This window comes from Oncorhynchus tshawytscha, unplaced genomic scaffold (genome assembly GCF_018296145.1).
Source record: "Oncorhynchus tshawytscha isolate Ot180627B unplaced genomic scaffold, Otsh_v2.0 Un_contig_3918_pilon_pilon, whole genome shotgun sequence".
In the NCBI taxonomy this organism is placed as follows: domain Eukaryota; kingdom Metazoa; phylum Chordata; class Actinopteri; order Salmoniformes; family Salmonidae; genus Oncorhynchus; species Oncorhynchus tshawytscha.
This window is the reverse complement of record NW_024609424.1, coordinates 77193-92642: the sequence shown is the minus strand read 5'-3', so window position 1 is coordinate 92642 and position 15450 is coordinate 77193. Positions and strand designations below refer to the sequence as shown.

The window sequence follows — 15450 nt, the reverse complement described above, 5'->3', positions numbered from 1 at the left end:
AGCTGGGTCTGAGGTAGAAGAGGAGAGTCAGAGAGTTTCAGCTGGCTCTGAGGTAGAAGAGAGGGGTCAGAGAGCTTCAGCTGGGTCTGAGGTAGAAGAGAGGAGTCAGAGAGCTTCAGCTGGGTCTGAGGTGCTCTGCAGTCTGCACAGTGAGAAACTCAAACCCTTCTGTCTGGAGGATAAACAGCCCATCTGTGTGGTGTGTCAGTCCTCAAAGAAACATAGATCTCATGTCTGTGTCCCTGTAGATGAGTCTGTCCAGGATGTCTGTGTCCCTGTAGATGAGGATGTCCAGGATGTCTGTGTCCCTGTAGATGAGTCTGTCCAGGATGTCTGTGTCCCTGTAGATGAGTCTGTCCAGGATGTCTGTGTCCCTGTAGATGAGTCTGTCCAGGATGTCTGTGTCCCTGTAGATGAGTCTGTCCAGGATGTCTGTGTCCCTGTAGATGAGTCTGTCCAGGATGTCTGTGTCCCTGTAGATGAGTCTGTCCAGGATTATAAGGAGGAACTCCAGACTGTCCTGAAGCCCTTAAAGGAGAAGCTGAAGGCCTTTAAGAAAGTTTAACCTTTAATGAAACAGCAGAACACATGAAGAGTCAGGTCCAGCACACAGAGAAACAGATTAGGAAAGAGTTTGAGAAGCTTCACCAGTTTCTACGAGATGAAGAGGCAGCCAGGATAGCTGCACTGAGGGAGGAAGAGGAGGCCAGGCTAGCTGCACTGAGGGAGGAAGAGGCAGCCAGGCTAGCTGCACTGAGGGAGGAAGAGGCAGCCAGGATAGCTGCACTGAGGGAGGAAGAGGCAGCCAGGATAGCTGCACTGAGGGAGGAAGAGGCAGCCAGGATAGCTGCACTGAGGGAGGAAGAGGCAGCCAGGATAGCTGCACTGAGGGAGGAAGAGGCAGCCAGGATAGCTGCACTGAGGGAGGAAGAGGAGCAGAAGAGTCAGATTGATGAAGAAGAAGATTGAAGAGATAAGCAGAAAGACATCATCACTTTCAGACTCAATCAAAGCCATAGAGGAGGAGCTGAAAGATGAAGACATCTCATTCCTGCAGAACTTCAGGACCACAAAGGAAAGATCCCAGTACACACTGCTGGATCCACAGCTGGTCTCAGGAGCTCTGATAGACAAGGCCAAACACCTGGGCAACCTGCAGTTCAGAGTCTGGGAGAAGATGCAGGGGATCCTCACATACACTCCTGTGATTCTGGACCCCAACGCTGCTTCCCCTGGCTCTCTCTGTCTGATGATCTGACCACTGAGATACACAGGCACAAAACAACAGCTCCCTGACAACCCAGAGAGATTCGTGAAGTATATAGATGTTCTGGGATCTGAGGGGTTCTGCTCAGGGAAACACAGCTGGGAAGTGGAGGGTGGGGGACCACAGTCACTGTGAGAGAGTGTGGTCTGTGGCTAAAGAGGGTGCGGCTAAAGAGTCCCTTGACAGGAAGGGGAAGGGGTGTGCATCACCACAGGATGGGATCTGTTGTATAGAGCAGCAGAATGGTACCATTAAAGAAGGAGGAGGTGACATCATCAGTCTGAAGAGGACATCCCAGAGGATCAGAGTGCAGCTGGACTACGACAGGGAGGGGAAGGTGTCCTTCTACGATCCCAAAGACACACTGATCTCCACTTATAAAGACACATTTACTGAGAGACTGTTTCCATACCTTGGTATGGGAGAGGCTGCTGATGACAACAACCCTGATATACACATCTGCCAATCAAAGGTGTCTCTGACAGTGATGTCATCCCAGTAAGGTGTGCGTATGTGTACGCGTACGAGCGTGCCTGCATGTGGGTGAAATGTGTCAGTTTCAGTGGACATTATCAGGAGATATTCTTTAAACAATACAAAACATATCCATACAAATGACCCCCCCAGTTCAGAGTCTAGACCCCCTGCTCACCCCCCACCCCTCCACCTCCAGACTGCCCTGCAAACTTGACTCAAATACGATTCCCTCAAGATTGATCTGATGTCCAAAAGATTTCACATCAACATTTTGTGATATAAAACGTTTAAGTTTCATGTATTTGAAAATATCTACATTGATCAATCCAAAATTGATTTTTTAATTTCCTATTACCAAGTAATGTATGGTTTCCATGCCTATAGTTTTCCATGTGGACCAATTTATCAGTGGATTCTGAAAAGCTATCCAAGGATTGTTCCAGAAGGTTGTGTTTTTAGGGAGGGATATTGGTTCTTGTTGAATACATTTCATTTTCTTCCATATTGTTAGTGTTCTATATTGTTAGTGTTCTATATTGTTAGTGTTCTATATTGTTACTGTTCTATATTGTTAGTGTTCTATATTGTTATAGTGTTCTATATTGTTATAGTGTTCTATATTGTTAGTGTTCTATATTGTTAGTGTTCTATATTGTTATAGTGTTCTATATTGTTATAGTGTTCTATATTGTTAGTGTTCTATATTGTTATTGTTCTATATTGTTATTGTTCTATATTGTTATAGTGTTCTATATTGTTAGTGTTCTATATTGTTAGTGTTCTATATTGTTATAGTGTTCTATATTGTTACTGTTCTATATTGTTAGTGTTCTATATTGTTATAGTGTTCTATATTGTTATAGTGTTCTATATTGTTATAGTGTTCTATATTGTTAGTGTTCTATATTGTTATAGTGTTCTATATTGTTATAGTGTTCTATATTGTTATAGTGTTCCATATTGTTATAGTGTTCCATATTGTTATAGTGTTCCATATTGTTATAGTGTTCTATATTGTTATAGTGTTCCATATTGTTATAGTGTTCTATATTGTTATAGTGTTCTATATTGTTATAGTGTTCCATATTGTTATAGTGTTCTATATTGTTATTGTTCTATATTGTTATAGTGTTCTATATTGTTAGTGTTCCATATTGTTATCGTGTTCCATATTGTTATAGTGTTCTATATTGTTATTGTTCTATATTGTTATTGTGTTCCATATTGTTATAGTGTTCTATATTGTTAGTGTTCTATATTGTTAGTGTTCTATATTGTTATTGTGTTCCATATTGTTAGTGTTCTATATTGTTAGTGTTCTATATTGTTATTGTTCTATATTGTTATTGTTCTATATTGTTAGTGTTCTATATTGTTATTGTGTTCTATATTGTTATTGTGTTCTATATTGTTAGTGTTCTATATTGTTATAGTGTTCTATATTGTTATTGTGTTCCATATTGTTATTGTGTTCTATATTGTTCGTGTTCCATATTGTTATAGTGTTCTATATTGTTATAGTGTTCCATATTGTTATAGTGTTCCATATTGTTATGGTGTTCCATATTGTTATAGTGTTCCATATTGTTATAGTGTTCCATATTGTTATAGTGTTCTATATTGTTAGTGTTCTATATTTTTATTGTGTTCTATATTGTTATAGTGTTCTATATTGTTATAGTGTTCCATATTGTTATAGTGTTCTATATTGTTAGTGTTCTATATTGTTATTGTGTTCTTAACTATGAAGTTGTTCATGTTCTTAGCTTTATCCTTTGAAAATAGACACAAAAATATTCTGGGGATGAGCATGTGCATCTTCAATATGTACCCATTGTTCCTCTTTAGTACATTTAACTATATGTCCCAAGTGAAAGCCCTGGGTAGAGATTTGATACAATTCCAAGTCTGGAAGGTTAAAACCTCAGTCTTAGGAAGATGGAAAATGTTCCTTGTAAGTCTGAGTTTTATTTGTATACTTTTTAAAAGAATGTCTTCGGTGGGCTAATTGGCATTACCCAGAATAAGTATAAAAACTTTGCCATTCTGAAGAGGTTTATTCTTCCTGTTAGATTTATGGGAAGATTGTTCCATTTAATTAGGTCTGCTTTCATATTGGTCTGCTTTCAATTATTAAGCATCCTAAGTGTTTGATATTTTTTGTAGTCTATTTAAAAGATTGCTGTTTTTTCCACGTACATTTTATATTCTAAGATTTTAGAGTATTCTGAAAATATTTAGGGCAGGGAAGGGGGAATTGAGTTTTCAATATTGATCAGGTATATCAGGAGATTGTATATACTAATTATATTAATGTTTACCAATACTGATGATACCTGCTACATTTGGGTCCTGTCTAATTCTTTCTGCAAGCGGTTCAATTGCCAGTGCAAACAGGAGGGGGGAGAGAGGACATCCTTGTCTTGTCTTGACATCCTTGTCTTATAAAATGCATTATTTCATCTGGAAAGTTGAAAGCTTCCAAAGTTTTGAAGCGAATAGCCAATTCAAGATGGTCGAAATCCTTTTCGGCATTAACATTGAATAAATCTATATCTTTTTGCATATTGTATTATACTGAAACATGTTATTGTATTTGTTTGTAAGTGTCTATTTAAAAAAAAGTTTGATTGATATGTAAACTGTAAACTTTTCCCATTCTATTGCTTTATCACTTTTAAGAATCAATTGTTTATATTAATCTAATTATCCAGGGTCAATCGTGGTTGTTATTCTTACAAGAGTGTGCTGCATTGGGAACATTTAAAGTTAGAAGTAAAATTATTTGTTTCTAATGCAATTCACTTTCAAATGTGAAATACGGTATATTTATGTGATAAACCATCACACCACCTCCTCCATGCTTCACGGTGGGAACCACACATGCGGAGATCATCCGTTCACCTACTCTGCATCTCAAAAAGACATGGCAGTTCGAACCAAAAATCTCAAATTTGGAATCATCATACCAAAGGACAGATTTCCACCGGTCTAATCTCTATTGCTTGTGTTTCTCGATCCAAGCAAGTCTCTTCTTATTATTGGTGTCCTTTAGTAGTGGTTTCTTTACAGCAGTTCCACCATGAAGGCCTGATTCACGCGGTCTCCTCTGAACAGTTGATGTTGAGATGCATCTGTTACTTGAACTCTGAAGTATTTATTTGGGCTGCAATCTAATCTAATAATGATGGACTATTGTTTCTCTTTGCTTATTTGAGCTGTTCTTGCCATAGCCCTATATGGTAAAATAATAAGTCTATACTACATTCTGTATACCATCCCTACCTTGTCACATCACAACTGATTGGCTCAAACGCATTAAGAAGGAAATACATTTTAACAAGGCACAATGTAAATATATTCCAGGTGACTACCTCATGAAGCTGGTTGAGAAAATACCAATAGTGTACAAAGCTGTCATCAAGGCAAAGGGTGGCTACTTTGAAGAATCTAAAATCTCAAATATATTTTGATTTGTTTAACACTTTTTTGGTTACTACATGATTCCATATGTGTTATTTCATAGTTTTGAATTCTTCACTATTATTCTACAATGTAGAAAATAGTTAAAAAAATAAAGAAAAACCCTTGAATGAGTGGGTGTGTCCAAACGTTTGACTGGTACTGTATGTCTAGATTGAACTTTAGATAGACCTCTCAGTAGTGTTATCCATGTGCTCTGTGCTGATCTGATGATGATGTGAATGGTTGGGTGTGGTGTCTCATTATGTTATGGTTGTGGTATGGGTGTGGTATGGGTGCGGTATGGGTGCGGTATGGGTGCGGTATGGGTGCAGTATGGGTGCGTTATGGTTGTTGTATGGGTGTGGTATGGGTGTGGTATGGGTGTGGTATGGGTGCGGTATGGGTGCAGTATGGGTGCGTTATGGTTGTTGTATGGGTGTGGTATGGGTGTGGTATGGGTGTGGTATGGGTGCGGTATGGGTGCGTTATGGTTGTTGTATGGTTGTGGTATGGTTGCGGTATCATTGTGGTATGGTTGTGGTATGTTTGTATCATTGGGTATGGGTGTGGTATGGTTGCGGTATCATTGTGGTATGGGTGCGGTATGGGTGTGGTATGGGTGTGGTATGGGTGCGGTATGGGTGCGGTATGGGTGTGGTATGGGTGCGGTATGGGTGTGGTATGGGTGCGGTATGGGTGCAGTATGGGTGCGGTATGGGTGTGGTATGGGTGTGGTATGGGTGTGGTATGGGTGCAGTATGGGTGCAGTATGGGTGCGGTATGGGAGCGGTATGGTTGTGGTATGGGTGCGGTATGGTTGTGGTATGGTTGTATCATTGTGGTATGGTTGTGGTATGGGTGCGGTATGTTTGCGGTATGGTTGTGGTATGGTTGCGGTATGGGTGTGGTATGGGTGCGGTATGGGTGTGGTATGGGTGCGGTATGGGTGTGGTATGGGTGCGGTATGGGTGCGGTATCATTGTGGTATGGGTGCGGTATGGGTGTGGTATGGGTGCGGTATGGGTGCGGTATGGTTGTGGTATGGGTGCAGTATGGGTGCGGTATGGTTGCGGTATGGGTGCGGTATGGTTGCGGTATGGGTGTGGTATAATGTCATGTTATTGTTGTTGTTTCTACAGTAATTGTCTCTCTGGGAATTGAATTGATATTGAAACAGAAAATTAAATCATATAAAACAATTTTTTAAATTTGACCTTTATTTAACCAGGTAGGCTAGTTGAGAAAAGCTTCTCATCAGACAGCTTCTCTAATTAACAGCTATCAATCCTCCTGAGTTCGGACACATTGATAAATGACAACCACCCACAGACTAGCTAAATATGAATATATTCCTATTTAAATACATTACAATCTGAATACAGCTGCAAAGCCACAACATGGGGTCTTTGGTGGCAGCCGTACAAGAATAACACGTTGTGACCAACTGGGCCACGTGGGGATATCAAATGAATGAGCTACATGAGATAATGCTAGGACTAAAAGAGATGTATAAGATGGAATGACCCCATGGCTGAGGCAGAGGGTCTGTGGTACTCTACCCTACACTACTGCTGGTTGTTATATTATGGGATGTCGTGGGTCTCACCTATGTGCAAATACACTCTTGGACATGTTGAGGACAGAGAGGTTCTGGACGGAGCCCCTCAGGAGAGCAGAACACACCTGGAATACAGAGGAATTGGTTAGAACAGATATTAGCATTAGCTATTAGCATTAACAGACCTATAATAGAGAGGAGTGGATTAGCACAGATACCAGCTTTAGCCAATAGCCATTAACACACCTAAAATACAGAGGAGTGGATTAGCACAGATACCAGCTTTAACCAATAGCCATTAACACACCTATAATACAGAGGAGTGGATTAGCACAGATACCAGCTTTAACCATTAGCCATTAACAGACCTATAATACAGAGGAGTGGATTAAAGATAGGGCAGAATACTGCCCCTTTTGGAGGAATTGCGTGCCCATAGTAAACAGGAAAAAATCTGTCAGAAATTGCTAATATATGCATATAATAATTATTATTGAATAGAAAACACTCTAAAGCTTCTAAAACCGTTCAAATTATGTCTGTATGTAAAGCAGAACTCTCAGGGCAGCCATTCTCCCAAACTCTCTCTTGTCATCAGAAAAGTTGGGCCAACTTTGACGTCATCGCCCCCACCCTTCCCAACCAGCTACGGATCTGGGAACAGTTTCTATCTCTTCAGGGCGATGTCTCCTTTCAATGGGGCGTTTCATTGTGAGAATCGCGCGCTCCCTCGCCCTTTGGCGGGCTAAAATCTTCGGGTCATGCGAAAATACATGCACTTCCATGCGCGCGTCGCGTCTGGAGCTCTCTTTGTTCCAGGTTTGACCAAACGATGTAGGTTTGTCTGTTCGAGCTAAGGATTGTTTTGCACGTTTAGAACATCCTAAAGTTTGATTCTGCACTTAGTTTGACCAGTTTAGTCGACATATAATATGTAATTTTGAAGTTTTGATGCACATCCACTAGAATTTTGGCTGCATTTCAGACGGAATTTGTCGCGTTTGATAGCCCAAAGACACAGACTTGAAAACCAAACGCAGTTTTTGGTAAGTATGACTCCTTCCACGGCTTCTGATCGAAGAACATCAAAGGTAAGGGAATATTTATGTGGTAATTTTGTGTTTCTGTGGACTCAAACATAGAGGAGACATAATGCTAATTTCTGAGCGCCATCTCATATTATAGCCTAGTGAACGAACTCTGTAACATTAAAAATAAATGTAACACAGCGGTTGCATTAAGAAGAAGTGTATCTTTCTAACTATATGTAGAACATGTATATTTAGTCAAAGTTTATGATGTGTATTGCTTGTTATCTGACTTTATCTGGCGGAGCTATCATCATTTCTCCGGACATTTGAGTAGCATTTTTGAACATGGCGTCATTGTAAACAGAGATTTATGGATATAAATTGCATATTATTGAAAAAAACATAAATGTACTGTGTAACTATTGTCCTATTACTGTCATCTGATGAAGATTTTCAAAAGGTTAGTGAATTATTTTTCTTTTAATCCTGCGGTTGTTGATTGCATATTTTGTTCAACTTGGCTATTCAAATTAGCTGTGTCTTTGGTGGTGGTTTGACATAAATATGTGCTATGTTTTCGCCGTAAAACATTTTAGAAATCTGACTTGCTGGCTAGATGAACAAGGTGTTTATCTTTCAGCTATTGGACTTGTTAATGTGTGGAGGTTAAATATTTCTGAGAATATTTTTGCATTCCGTGCGCCACCGTTCCAGCTGAACGTGGGAGGGGTCGTTCCCAGCTTTGGCCAATAGCCATTAGCATTAACAGACCTATAATACAGAGGAGTGGATTAGCACAGATACCAGCTTTAGCCAATAGCCATTAGCATTAACAGACCTAAAATACAGAGGAGTGGATTAGCACAGATACCAGCTTTAACCATTAGCATTAACATACCTATAATACAGAGGAGTGGATTAGCACAGATACCAGCTTTAGCCAATAGCCATTAGCATTAACAGACCTATAATACAGAGGAGTGGATTAGCACAGATACCAGCTTTAGCCAATAGCTATTAGCTATTAGCATTAACACACCTATAATACAGAGGAGTGGATTAGCACAGATACCAGCTTTAACCATTAACCATTAGCATTAACAGACCTATAATACAGAGGAGTGGATTAGCACAGATACCAGCTTTAGCCAATAGCCATTAGCATTAACAGACCTATAATACAGAGGAGTGGATTAGCACAGATACCAGCTTTAACCAATAGCCATTAACACACCTATAATACAGAGGAGTGGATTAGCACAGATACCAGCTTTAACCAATAGCCATTAACACACCTATAATACAGAGGAGTGGATTAGCACAGATACCAGCTTTAGCCAATAGCCATTAGCATTAACAGACCTATAATACAGAGGAGTGGATTAGCACAGATACCAGCTTTAACCATTAGCCATTATCCATTAGCATTAACAGACCTATAATACAGAGGAGTGGATTGGCACAGATACCAGCTTTAGCCAATAGCCATTAGCATTAACAGACCTATAATACAGAGGAGTGGATTAGCACAGATACCAGCTTTAGCCATTAGCCATTAGCATTAACAGACCTATAATACAGAGGAGTGGATTAGCACAGATACCAGCTTTAGCCATTAGCCATTAGCCATTAAAACACGGAGGGACTTGGATGAAATGACTGAATGACATGTTTGTGTACATTTATTTTGCAATGCTCACGCACGCAACGTGGCCAGTTTGGTCAGCATGTTAGTCTATCCTGTTTGATGCAACACCATCTGGCCATTGGACATGGCGGTTCATGGGAGTGGTTACAATGTATCACTGATCAAACGTTCTCGTAAGGCCCATTGACATGATGGTTGATGAGAGTGGCTACAATGTATCACTGATCAAACATTCTCGTAAGGCCCATTGGACATGGCGGTTCATGGGAGTGGTTACAATGTATCACTGATCAAACATTCTCGTAAGGCCCATTGGACATGGCGGTTCATGGGAGTGGTTACAATGTATCACTGATCAAACATTCTCGTAAGGCCCATTGGACATGGCGGTTCATGGGAGTGGTTACAATGTATCACTGATCAAACATTCTCGTAAGGCCCATTGGACATGGTGGTTCATGGGAGTGGTTACAATGTATCACTGATCAAACATTCTCGTAAGGCCCATTGGACATGGTGGTTCATGGGAGTGGTTACAATGTATCACTGATCAAACGTTCTCGTAAGGCCCGTGGCTTTGGAGCAAACCAGTTAAAAAAACATTTAAACGAAGTTGGGATCCTTAATGTTCAGAGAAATCCAAAATCAAATGTTTTATCCCCCCCACATAATTAAAATCAGTGCCGTTATCACAAAACATAATTTCCATGTTATAGTCTAACTAGAATATATGGCTATGAAACCAGAGAGGAAGAGGCAAACTTTAGGTAACTTTAGGTAACTATAGGGATACTTTAGGTAACTTTAGGTAACTTTATGGTAACTTTAGGTAACTTTAGGGATACTTTAGGTAACTTTAAGGTAGCTTTAGGTAACTTTAGGGTTTCTTTAGGTAACTTTAGGTTACTTTAGGGTACCTTGAGGGTAACTTTAGGGTAACTTTAGGTAACTTTAGGGTTACTTTAGGTAACTTTAGGGTTATTTTAGGTAACTTTAGCGTTATTTTAGGTAACTTTAGGGTTACCTTAGGGTAACTTTAGGGTAACTTTAGGGTTACTTAGGGTAACTTTAGGGTTACTTTAGGGTAACTTAAGGTAACTTTAGGGTTACTTAGGGTAACTTTAGGGGTACTTTAGGGTAACTTTAGGGTAACTTGAGGTAATTTTAGGGTTACTTAGGGTAACTTTAGGTAACTTTAGGGGTACTTTAGGGTAACTTTAGGTAACTTTAGGGGTACTTTAGGGTAACTTTAGGTAACTTTAGGGTTACTTAGGGTAACTTTAGGTAACTTTAGGGTTACTTTAGGGTTACTTTAGGGTAACTTTAAGGTTACTTTAGGGTTACTTTAGGGTTACTTAGGGTAACTTTAGGGTAACTTTAGGTAACATTAGGGTTACTTTAGGTTACTTTAGGTAACTTTAGGGTTAATTTAGGTTACTTTAGGTAACTTTAGGGTTACTTTAGGTTACTTTAGGTACCTTTAGGGTAGCTTTAGGTAACTTTAGGGTTACTTTAGGTAACTTTAAGGTAACTTAGCTTTAGGTAACTTTAGGGTTACTTTAGGTAACTTTAGGGTAACTTTAGGTAACATTAGGGTTACTTTAGGTTACTTTAGGTAACTTTAGGGTTAATTTAGGTTACTTTAGGTAACTTTAGGGTTACTTTAGGTTACTTTAGGTACCTTTAGGGTAGCTTTAGGTAACTTTAGGGTTACTTTAGGTAACTTTAAGGTAACTTAGCTTTAGGTAACTTTAGGGTTACTTTAGGTAACTTTAGGGTAACTTTAGGTAACTTTAGGGTTACTTTAGGTAACTTTAGGTAACTTTAGGGTAACTTTAGGGTTAATTTAGGTAACTTTAGGGTAACTTTAGGGTTACTTTAGGTTACTTTAGGTACCTTTAGGGTAGCTTTAGGTACCTTTAGGGTAGCTTTAGGTAACTTTAGGGTTATTTTAGGGTAACTTTAGGGTAGCTTTAGGTAACTTTAGGGTTAATTTAGGTTACTTTAGGTTACTTTAAGGTAACTTTAGGGTAACTTTAGGTTACTTTAGGTTACTTTGCAGGGTAACACAGATTACCAGATCAATGCACATTGTTCTGCCTGCCCCTCCTCTCTCTCCCTCCCTTTGAGTGGGCGGTGGTGTTTTTGTCTCCTCATATGAAACTACAGTAGGCTGTATCGATGAGTCTATTCAGATATCCTGGTACGTCGTTCCTCGGAAACACCTTGGTCACGGCCTGTTTGTTTTGTCTTTTAGGGTAGGCGACACTACGGCTATTTAAACGCCGACACGAAACCTTCTCTGGAGACATGAACGGCATTTCACTTGTCTGTAAAGTAATGCCGCTTCTGAAGCGGGATTAAGATCCGTCACTAGGCGACCGGAACTGTCAATCCTAGCCTGACTGTTGCCTGCGCGCAGACCACTGTCTCCTAAAAAAGTAGTTTAGAGTTTGTTAAATATTGCCACTTACCAAGACATTGAAAACACTTCTAACACACACAACACACACACACACACACACAGGAAATACACACCAGACTATTGTCTCACTCACCAGGTCCAGAGAACAGTCTGTGTTGGACAAGTCCAGAGTCGTCAGGCTGTTGGGTTGGCCCAGGAAATGGTAGAAATGCTGGGAGAAAAATGGAGGAAAAAAAAGAAGTTTTAGAAACAAGACAGTCTGTCTGGATAAATGATGGTCTGATGCTGTCTAAAGGTAACAGGTGATACTGTCTGGATAAATGATGGTCTGATGCTGTCTATAGGTAACAAGTAATACTGTCTGGATAAATGATGGTCTGATGCTGTCTATAGGTAACAGGTGATACTGTCTGGATGGATGAATGATGGTCTGATGCTGTCTATAGGTAACAGGTGATACTGTCTGGATGGATGAATGATGGCCTGATGCTGTCTATAGGTAACAGGTGATACTGTCTGGATGGATGAATGATGGCCTGATGATGTCTAAAGGTAACAGGATAAATGATGGTCTGATGCTGTCTATAGGTAACAGGTAATACTGTCTGGATAAATGATGGCCTGATGCTGTCTATAGGTAACAGGATAAATGATGGCCTGATGCTGTCTATAGGTAACAGGTGATACTGTCTGGATAAATGATGGTCTATAGGTAACAGGTAATACTGTCTGGATAAATGATGGTCTATAGGTAACAGGTGGTACTGTCTGGATAAATGATGGTCTATAGGTAACAGGTAATACTGTCTGGATGAATGATGGTCTGATGCTTTCTATAGGTAACAGGTAATACTGTCTGGATGGATAAATGATGGTCTGATGCTGTCTATAGGTAACAGGTAATACTGTCTGGATAGATGATGGTCTGATGCTGTCTATAGGTAACAGGTAATACTGTCTGGATAAATTATGGTCCATAGGTAACAGGTGATAATGTCTGGATAAATTATGGCCTGATGCTGTCTATAGGTAACAGGTAATACTGTCTGGATAAATGATGGTCTGATGCTGTCTATAGGTAACAGGTGATACTGTCTGGATAAATGATGGCCTGATGCTGTCTATAGGTAACAGGTGATACTGTCTGGATGAATGATGGTCTGATGCTGTCTATAGGTAACAGGTGATACTGTCTGGATAAATGATGGCCTGATGCTGTCTATAGGTAACAGGTAATACTGTCTGGATAGATGATGGTCTGATGCTGTCTATAGGTAACAAGTAATACTGTCTGGATAAATGATGGTCTGATGCTGTCTATAGGTAACAGGTGATACTGTCTGGATGGATGAATGATGGTCTGATGCTGTCTATAGGTAACAGGTGATACTGTCTGGATAAATGATGGCCTGATGCTGTCTATAGGTAACAAGTAATACTGTCTGGATAAATGATGGTCTGATGCTGTCTATAGGTAACAGGTGATACTGTCTGGATGGATGAATGATGGCCTGATGCTGTCTATAGGTAACAGGTGATACTGTCTGGATGGATGAATGATGGCCTGATGATGTCTAAAGGTAACAGGATAAATGATGGTCTGATGCTGTCTATAGGTAACAGGTAATACTGTCTGGATAAATGATGGCCTGATGCTGTCTATAGGTAACAAGTAATACTGTCTGGATAAATGATGGTCTGATGCTGTCTATAGGTAAAAGGTGATACTGTCTGAATAAATGATGGTCTGATGCTGTCTATAGGTAACAGGTGATACTGTCTGGATAAATGATGGTCTATAGGTAACAGGTGATACTGTCTGGATAAATGATGGTCTATAGGTAACAGGTAATACTGTCTGGATGAATGATGGTCTGATGCTTTCTATAGGTAACAGGTAATACTGTCTGGATAAATGATGGTCTATAGGTAACAGGTAATACTGTCTGGATAAATGATGGTCTATAGGTAACAGGTAATACTGTCTGGATAAATTATGGTCTATAGGTAACAGGTGATAATGTCTGGATAAATTATGGCCTGATGCTGTCTATAGGTAACAGGTGATACTGTCTGGATAAATGATGGTCTGATGCTGTCTATAGGTAACAGGTGATACTGTCTGGATAAATGATGGTCTGATGCTGTCTATAGGTAACAGGTGATACTGTCTGGATTGATAAATGATGGCCTGATGCTGTCTATAGGTAACAGGTGATACTGTCTGAATAAATGATGGTCTGATGCTGTCTATAGGTAACAGGTGATACTGTCTGGATAAATGATGGTCTGATGCTGTCTATAGGTAACAGGTTAAATGATGGTCTGATGCTGTCTATAGGTAACAGGTAATACTGTCTGGATAAATGATGGTCTGATGCTGTCTATAGGTAACAGGTGATACTGTCTGGATAAATGATGGCCTGATGCTGTCTATAGGTAACAGGTGATACTGTCTGGATGAATGATGGTCTGATGCTGTCTATAGGTAACAGGATAAATTATGACCTGATGCTCTCTATAGGTAACAGGTAATACTGTCTGGATAAATGATGGTCTGATGCTGTCTAAAGGTAACAGATTATGGCCTGATGCTGTCTATAGGTAACAGGATAAATGATGGTCTGATGCTGTCTATAGGTAACAGGATAAATGATGGTCTGATGCTGTCTATAGGTAACAGGATAAATTATGACCTGATGCTCTCTATAGGTAACAGGTAATACTGTCTGGATAAATGATGGTCTGATGCTGTCTAAAGGTAACAGATTATGGCCTGATGCTGTCTATAGGTAACAGGATAAATGATGGTCTGATGCTGTCTAAAGGTAACAGGATAAATGATGGTCTGATGCTGTCTATAGGTAACAGGATAAATGATGGTCTGATGCTGTCTGAAGGTAACAGGTAATACTGTCTGGATAAATGATGGTCTGATGCTGTCTATAGGTAACAGGATAAATGATGGTCTGATGCTGTCTATAGGTAACAGGATAAATGATGGTCTGATGCTGTCTAAAGGTAACAGGTAATACTGTCTGGATAAATGATGGTCTGATGCTGTCTATAGGTAACAGGTAATACTGTCTGGATAAATGATGGTCTGATGCTGTCTATAGGTAACAGGTAATACTGTCTGGATAAATGATGGTCTGATGCTGTCTATAGGTAACAGGATAAATGATGGCCTGATGCTGTCTAAAGGTAACAGGTAATACTGTCTGGATAAATGATGGTCTGATGCTGTCTATAGGTAACAGGTAATACTGTCTGGATAAATGATGGTCAGATGCTGTCTATAGGTAACAGGTGATACTGTCTGGATAAATGATGGTCTGATGCTGTCTATAGGTAACAGGATAAATGATGGCCTGATGCTGTCTAAAGGTAACAGGTAATACTGTCTGGATGAATCATGGTCTGATGCTGTCTATAGGTAACAGGATAAATGATGGTCTGATGCTGTCTAAAGGTAACAGGTAATACTGTCTGGATAAATGATGGCCTGATGCTGTCTAAGGGTAACAGGATAAATGATGGCCTGATGCTGTCTATAGGTAACAGGTGATACTGTCTGGA

The 15450-nt window shown here is 39.8% G+C and overlaps 1 protein-coding gene and 1 pseudogene across 1 annotated transcript in view; one reads left to right on the top strand and one right to left on the bottom strand.

Moving 5' to 3' along the window:
- LOC112241707 (F-actin-uncapping protein LRRC16A) overlaps nt 1-15450 on the bottom strand; it is a gene marked incomplete at its 5' end in the record, with an annotated part of 149015 nt that overhangs the window by 64733 nt on the left and 68832 nt on the right. The window contains 2 exon segments of the mRNA XM_042315244.1: nt 6816-6892; nt 12005-12082. Coding sequence (XP_042171178.1) covers nt 6816-6892; nt 12005-12082 — 155 coding nt within the window.
- LOC112239657 lies at nt 920-1837 on the top strand (annotated as a pseudogene).